This window comes from Athalia rosae, chromosome 2, assembly GCF_917208135.1.
Source record: "Athalia rosae chromosome 2, iyAthRosa1.1, whole genome shotgun sequence".
Taxonomy (NCBI): Eukaryota; Metazoa; Arthropoda; class Insecta; order Hymenoptera; family Athaliidae; genus Athalia; species Athalia rosae.
This window is the reverse complement of record NC_064027.1, coordinates 17,270,524-17,279,182: the sequence shown is the minus strand read 5'-3', so window position 1 is coordinate 17,279,182 and position 8,659 is coordinate 17,270,524. Positions and strand designations below refer to the sequence as shown.

At 39.9% G+C, this 8,659-nt stretch overlaps 1 protein-coding gene across 1 annotated transcript; it reads right to left on the bottom strand.

The window, feature by feature from the left end:
• Positions 1–45: 45 nt before the first annotated feature.
• LOC105692122 (membrane-associated protein Hem) lies at positions 46–4,506 on the bottom strand. Its single transcript, XM_012411130.3, has 2 exons — positions 4,356–4,506; positions 46–4,279 (listed from the first exon to the last, which is right to left on the bottom strand). Exon 2 carries the CDS (start codon positions 4,120–4,122, stop codon positions 754–756), a length of 3,369 nt encoding a protein of 1,122 aa, XP_012266553.1. The 5' UTR covers positions 4,123–4,279; positions 4,356–4,506; the 3' UTR covers positions 46–753.
• Between the last annotated feature and the right edge of the window lie 4,153 nt (positions 4,507–8,659).

Sequence of the window (8,659 nt, the reverse complement as noted above, 5' to 3'; positions counted from 1 at the left end):
AATTAAAGTATTTCACTTTCTCTTGCGGAATGATCTGTGCAATTGTACAGTGATGATTCATTTTATTTGCTATACAAAAACTATCATGGAATAGTTAAGATTTACAATTAAATCAAATGCCAGCTAGAATATTCATTTTTTTCCTGCCTCTTTTATGATACTAAATATACCTAAATTTGTATACGTATGCTTATAACAACGTAAGAAATCGATATGATGCAGTATTAAAAACGGATGATTTGTACTGAGGAATAATAAGGATACTTCGGAAACGTTTGAATATTTCGATTATGGAGTAATGATGCATTATGACAATGATACGCGATTCGCAAATATAAATGGAGAACGTTTCGCGTTTGTTATATCTACTTCTTCATAATTCTAGATTCTCTATCAAGAGATACGGACAAGCAATATTCCATATACAGTACAAACTTATTCGAGCCATACAAGATCTTGGTAATGGTTACTTTGATTTACATGGTACAGCAATGTATAAAATAAAAAATATTTCTTGTATGGCCAGCTTTGTTTGTTGTAATTACCGCTACGTATAATCTATAATCGTTACGAAGTATGCATTACAATCTAAGGATGGTTAATTTGAGAATAATCAGTTTTCAAGAAACGTGTAACATGCTCTTCACTTATACCAAATAACTTAAGTATAAATAAATTGTTTCGCATCGAGGAAGAGCTCAGATAATTAACGAAATTGTGATATAGTTTCCATCTATTTTTACGCGTAATTCCTTATTGTTGGGCATGGCCTATTTTATAAACGTCATGATACGCATTACGTATCAGCGCATAGGGAAAACAGCTCTCTAACAAATCCATTGTCAGAAATGGTGACTCCTGCACGATCTGATCTAGCAGGAGGTAAACTGATTCCCTATTTTTCGTTGCCTCTTTGTCTGCTTCTTGTCCTAGTCTCAGGAGACTGGATGATGCTAGAGCTAAGAATTCTTTCATTCTATCCTCAATATCATTTTTTCCACAGATTGTGAAAAGTGCACCAAATATATTATTTATTGCAGTGGCCATGCAATGTATGTTGTTCGAATGGCCTTCTAGCGATGCTCTGTAAAATGAATTCTCGTTCCGAGCTAACTTTGGGATTGAAACTGCAACAAATACCATTAATAGACAAACTAGAAGATGTTCGTCCTCATCTGCTTCGGCCTTCTGACTCCTGAGCGCTGCAGCTAAAGTTGGATCAACTTTGCATGTGAGTCCAGCAGCGGACGTCATTTCGGAAACAACTCTCATTGGATCACTCGAAGGCAAATGATGACGAAAATCTAAGATAGAACTAAGTAGGAATGGAATTCGTTCTTCCAGAACATCGACTAAAGCAGCCTGCGCCAATTGTCTGAAACTCAAAATTACTCCAACAATTGTCACTCTCTGCAGAACATTGTCGACTTGTTGCAACCTTTTAAATTGTTCTTTCATAACTTCTGGCTTGTCAAAATTTGTCCTCAAAGCAACTAGAACATCTTTGTTGCCTGCAACCAACTTTTTCAGTTCTTGTACTTGACTGGCAATATGCCACATCAAGGTTTCATTCAACATTTTCATTCCATAAGGTCCAATGAGTTCAGCCAATGCTCGGAGTTCATTGATATCTGAGAACTCTTCTGCGTTGAAGGGTGTTGCACTCTCTGCTGTCAGACTAACAAATGCTCTTTGATTTCCAGAATAGCAAATGTTTCCAGCACTCACTCGCCTTAACAATACTTCAGAATACCACTGCATGTACAATGAAGCAATAGTCTTATCTCCATGACTATCGAATTGTTGTGTTTGTTGTAATAAGGCATTATTAAATACTCTGGTTATATCGATATGGACGTAATTTTCAACAGTTTGTAATACATTCATGTATGCCCTCACACTGACGAATAACTCAGAAGGTTTAGCAATGACACTAGTGTCTGCATTAAACATTACCATGCCGACCAAGGCTTTGGCAAATCGCGTCTCTAAATGTTGGTGCAAATATTCTCTTGGAGCAAAAGTGTACTCCCAGACATTAATGGTAGGGCAGGAATTTATAGCAAAGCATAATTCTGTAAGAGCCATGTGAAGTTTGTCCATTGTTGTTAGTTCCTCACGAGTTTTTCTGTAGCTTTCAATGCCAGGCTTGTGAACTTCATACAAGTTCTTCTTATTTTTATCTTTCTTCTTTCTGTTAACCACTTGCGAAATTTGTACAGCACAGTGTTTTGGTAAAAGTTTGTCGGACATGTTGCATTGTTCCTCACATATGATGGTGATTATATTCTTAGCTTCCTTGGCCATTTCATCTAGAAACATGTTGACAACGGATAGACTTCTTTCTCTAATATGGTGTCGTTCCTCAGGACACAGTTCATGAGTGCAGCTTTGGAAATGGCTGCACATTAATGGAAAAGCGACAATATATCGATTTTGAGCAGGGAACTCTAAACACATGTGGAATTGGTCCTCGAATATCTTACTGTAGAAGCAAAATATCGATAGATCAGATGTTTCTACCAACATCTCATCTAAGTTGTCTACCATTTTTGTGTGAAAAATAACTCCATCCATAAATGAAGCCAGTTCTCTGTTATCCGCGAGATTCATATTGCATTTAGCGACAGACATGTATGCTTGCAACCTGAACCAGTCAAGTCTAAATGCTCGAAAATCAAACAGCTCATTATCTTCTACTTGCTTCACAGTTAAACTAGCAATAGATGAGCACATGTCACTGAGAATAGCACCCTCATCTTCCGGACATACAGGTAAATTCTGTATCATTTGATGCAGTGCAGGGGCATCAAAGCCAGACAAAAATTGAACGTAGTATCGCTGCAAAACTTGTGAATATTTTCTAACTAGGGCACGTAGTTCTTCACAATGAAAGAGCAGCTCTGGTAGTTGTCTGTCGACGAGATCATCACCTCCTCGACCCTTTCCTTTTCCTTGAATCGGTGGATTGTCACCGTGTCGCAAAAGCCACAATACTTCATCTCTAGCATGAGACAAGCCCATGAAAACGAGCAGTGCCTTTGGGCCCAATAAACCAGGATGATCTGATAATATCAATCCTAATTCCTTCAAAGCTGTTCTCAAAAATTTTCGTCGTTCTCTATGCCTATGCCCAGCCTTCTGGACAGCTTGATTATAGCAATCTTTGACCTCTGATACTCGCTTGCTATAACCCTTCATGCTCTCGAAGAAAGATTGAATGTATTGATGTATGTAGATAACTTCATCTCGAAAAAGAGCCAGAACCCATCCTGATTCTAGAGCTGTGGTCCAAAGCTTGCCAGGTTGTTCCTGATTCAGAACGGTATGACACAGAGTGAAACCAAGGACAACCCACCTTTCTAATCTGTCCAAGCTCAAGGTTTCACAAGACATTGTTTCCGTTACAGCCGCTTTCAACAGCTGCCCAGGGCTTCCAACGAGGCTGAGCTTTTGATCTGCTCTCCAGGTATCAGCAGATAAATTCCTCCCTGGATAGATTGGCCATAGAGACATCAGTGCGTTTATCAATAATTTACCATGTGGCACAAACTCTTCGGACAATTTTTTCAGCGGCACATCATAGTCCATAATCATCTGACCTAATCTTGGAAAGCTAGGATCTGATTGGCTATGCACCATCTCGTGGGCTGCATTAAACAGCCCCAAAACAGCTTTGCGATCCTCGACACGGGACAGTAGAATCATTAGACTCACATAGGTAATCACAAGATCCAGGTAGCCTTTGGTTAGGTCAAAATTTATTGTGATGTCCAAGTGAACCCCGCATGCATCCATCGTAGTTAGTAGCTCACATACATTGTCTTTAAAGTCCAAGAGATCCACAAATGTATAGTAATACAACGAGAGAGATTTGATGATCTCATTTCGAAGATTTGTGATTGCTGCCAATCCCTTGATATCAATATTAGGGAATCGTCTGATAATGTATTTGATCGCAGACTCCAGAGTTTTATCTGACAGAAATGCAGGTTTTGATTTGGCGTCGCCGCATGCTTTTTTAATATTATAAATTCGTGTTAGCATTCCAATGCCCCTATCGTTTAGAATGGCAAGTTTTTCAGCCAACTTTTGTTGACTCGGAACGATCGGTCGTGCCATGTTATGTTACTGTTATTTTCAATGTTAGTTCAGGTATAAATCCTCATAGTTCATGTGCTCAATGTCGGTTTTGTGTTTCGTGATGACAGCAGACCCCACCCAGGGGTTGCCAGTGAGCTCACCGGACTTACAACTTAAGTGTCAATTACCGAGGGTCCTGAAAGATGAGTTACTTTTTAATATGAAATAATCCGTTTTTCGGACGATTCATTCGGGTTCTGATGGATTCTTACCAACTATGTTATTCCATAATAAATCCCTCAAATAATATCAACACTCTAATCACCTCCCTCGATTGTAAACTTATCTGTAAACTGAAGTTGGTTCACCGCTGCGCAGTAGGCACCAACGATTCAGACCATTCGTTGGTGCGCACTGCCTCCTACAGCACTGCTGAAAACTTATTTCTAGTGGAATTATTGTCGCTAGACTTGACGAGTTATTCGTGGCGCGGTTTTTGAAGCTGACCAAATTGAATTCAAACACAAATTTTTAGTCAAGCTCTCGTTAAGTTTTTCATTCAACACTCATAGATCTTCTCATTAAAATTTTCTGACAACCTTCCACCAATATGTCTCAATTTTTCATTTTCATATCATCTTTGATACTGTGCGAATATGCGAAAAGTCATTGAGACTATAGTTTACATCCGCTTACTCCAAAATCTGTATTTCAGAATTTTAGAATCACACCCATCCGACTAAAGTTAGTGGGACTGTTAGATTTAGGAAAATCAATAAAATTCCATTGAATATCCAGCTTTAGAGCAAAGAGCAGTTAATTTATTCACAATTAAATTCCTCGTTTTTGAAAATTGTTTAATGTACACTTCATATCTTTATCAATCAGTGTAATCCTGTGACTCGAATATATGCCACCGAATTATGAATGAGATAATGGGAATAATTCTACGATATCTTATCCTTTATGGGTGTTATTCGTTTATGAACGTTTTTGGATCGTGTTCAATTTCATCCCATCCCCAAAACTGTCTAGCCCGACTTGGTCTAGCCGGACGCTGAAGTGCATTATACCATCTCAGAAATTCTCAGACTCTTATACAGATGCAAAGTTTCGGAAAGACATCAACACTTTTTTGTACCATTAACTTTCATTTCTAATTTGTAATTCCGACAGCAACGTACGCGTGGAAATCGCTGGGCATAAAGTATTCCGATCATTATTGCGTTCTTCCGCGCGAACTCAGAGCGTTCACTTTAGTTCAGAGTAATGTTTTTCTAGATTAACCGAAATTTCGTTGCCTGCAGCTGTAAACAATAAAATCATTTTTTTAAAAAACCAAAGAATTTTGTTGCAACTTTTCGTGGAATATTTCACGGAGATAGAATTTTGTAGAAGATTCCATTCACCGAAGAAAATTTTTATCTTCTTCTTACTACCCACCGTCTATACGTATAACCGGCCCTGTGTAGAGATAGGTGTCACTTCTTTCCAATTAAGATTTTTTGTCTTACTGATCAGATACGTATGATGCAGAAGTTACTGCAAATGGGATGGAAAATATCGGAAACTGAATTTCACGCAATTAAAATCTATAAGGCAGGATTATATGATGGATCGTAAAGAGTAGTTGATACCACAATATATGATACTGACTATTTTATCGTTTCCATCAATCTACAAAATGAGTTGCAGTGCAACGTACGTAACGTGTATAGGTACGTACGTACGTACATCTGCTGCACTATGTATAAAGGAACAAAAACATTCTGTTAAGCGAACGCGGAAGGTGAGAGCTAAAGTAAATCTATAGATATCGCTTGAAAAGCTGTTGATTGCAGACCATTCACTAAAGTTGGTCTGAGTTGTGTGTATTGCTCCGACTCTGGTATAGGTATAGGTAGGTATGGGGTATAAAGGATGGTGCGGACTCAGCTGGTGTGTTACTGGAGCTGCCGAGTTAGAAACACTTCCTCGAACACTTCTACACCTCATAGCATCATCGCTGTGGGTTTAGCCATCCTGAAGGCAACTACAAATTATAATCTGCACTCTTGTACAATGTGGACAATCTTGATACAGCGGTCGTACCCACCCGTCGTCACACTTTCAATTGATGGCTTGTTATACAAACGCGGGGCAAAAAAAACAGAAATAAACAAACAAAATATGAGCTAATAACTGACCCAGTTATTGCAAATCCTCGCCTCATCAATCGATACGTATTATTAATTGTTACCTGCTTGGCAAAGAGCGTATAATTTATAATGATACCCTTGACAACTGCAGCGGCTGCTATACATGTATATATTTTCAATATCTCATTCAAAACGGTTGCTACAGCAATTGACGCCAAGTCCTTGGGCGTTGGAACAAAGAAAGAGTAGAAAAAAGAAATTGAAAAAATGTACAAACAACATAAATAAAAGCTACAGTTTTTATCCCATTTCAGAGCGTGTAAAGTATGGAATGTGTTAGTGAAGTCATTCTTCCATTTCCGTAATTACGCTGCTCCAGCGGTAGCAATGGGAATTACCGACTTATAGAAACGGTGGTGGTATTGCACAGAAATGAAAATTATTATTTATGAGGGGTAAGATCGATTCTTAAGCGTACTATTAAATCTGAATATACATATACCTCCGATATAGAATGCCCTACACGAAGAGCGCTTGCGGCACGGGCGTGCTAAACTTGCAAGCCGCAGCTCCATATGTATACAATTATACATATACATGTGGTACCTTGTGCATATAGATATATGTCCTGTTCCGCACGGCGTTTCTGTAACCGCGTATATAGATCGCGGAGACTGTAGGTACGGGAACTACATACGCTTCTGTGCGCTGTACGCCTCGCCTCCCTATGGCCTCGTTCATCGAATATCGACGTGCCAGAAACCTATTAAAACCCAAGGAAATATATTACAATCCGCTCACTACTACTTACCCTCCTGCACTCGTACCGTTGCGTTGGACAGACACGCGGCTGGCAATGCAGAATACCCCAGCACATGTTTAACCGTTGGAACTAGCGTGTTACACACATGAATTATCCTTCGCCATATATACATATGTATACATGTATATACGTATTATACCTATACCGGTATGTGTTTGCATACGAGCTGCCCGTACTATGCCGCAATTGCAAGACAGATTGCATCCACTTAGACTCGAACCGAAGATATCCCTAATTATCCCGAGACCGACGATGAAATTCATTCGCCATATGACAAATGTTTGAAAACAATGTAACGACAAGAATAACGAAAAATGTGAAACTCGTTACGCGCGTTGAGAATTATCGAAATTTCGAGTTGATTCATTATCGTATCGATATTATTACTTCGTATTATCTTTGTTTCATTATACGATGCAATGTAAATTTCGGTTGGGTATAACAATTTTCCCCGTGTTTTCAACTCGCTGCCGGATGCAGATACGTATTAACGTATATCGGTATTATACGTAGGTATATACATGTATGCGATGAGTGTAAAATGCGCGGTGATGAGATTTGGGCAGATAGATTTGCATTCGAGACAATCACAAATTTACGGAGCATTAACCTCGCTAGGTTCGATGGAAGAGAGAGGTCGAGGAGGTTAAGGGTTGGTGCTGATGCCGGTGGGAGGGGTAGGAGAAGAGGTTGCACTATCTGCAGATCCATGCTATTTGTGCAAAGTGGCCTCCACCCCGAAACCACCTACGTTTAGGTGGTCGGGAGGGTAATACATTGTTTGCTCTTCGTTCGCTAAACTAAACCGCATTCGGAATTAATTGCACGTTAGGAGCCCGCGGGATAATTAAACCCGTTCGCTCACCCGTTTGCCGGTTGCCTCGTATCTGGTTTGCTGCATTTCACAACCGGACCTCCTATTTTTCAAAATTTTATACATTTACCTATAGTCACGGTTCTTTCAGCTTCGATTGCCGAGTGTTTTCAGGTATATTTTCTCATACGGCTTTGAGATAAACCAACGTCAGATTATATATCATATCTATTGACATGCCGGTGAAACGATGCTTTTCAATTTCTTTGGAAATAATATTTGCATACATGCTCCTGCTATACAGCTTTGTCTACATAACGTACCTATTTTAATAGGCGGCTCTGTCCTGGATGTTGTGTCTAAGGTTATTCAATAACTTTCAATGATAAACCGCATCTATCGTTCGGCAATGCGCATGTACAAGTGTAAATAACGGAATCTAACACGTAGCAACAGACACACATGGGTGACTATTGAAACTTCGATCCCTTATACGACGCTTGTTCCGTCAGAGCGAATCAAAGCGAGGGCGGGAATATCGACGCATCGATCTCGAACGGCAGCGGGAGGGACAGAGGGAAGGGCGCGAACGATGCAAGAGCTGGATCCAAGAGGGCGAAGAGGTCAGGAAGGGGCAGCAGTCTCGACGCGTCAGCACTTTAGCTTCGTTAATGACATCATTTACCAGTCTCGGGGCGCCGGCCGACGAACGTAAAGGAGATGTCCAGCGTCTGCTATCTCTCCGTAGCTCGCTGATGTTTTTTTTACTCCCTGCCCCCTTCGATCTCCCCCCTCTCTCTC

What these genes read in the sequence shown, in the direction of transcription:
- LOC105692122 (XM_012411130.3), bottom strand. Translation starts at nt 4,122, where the DNA reads ATGGCACGACCGATCGTTCCGAGTCAACAAAAGTTGGCTGAAAAACTT.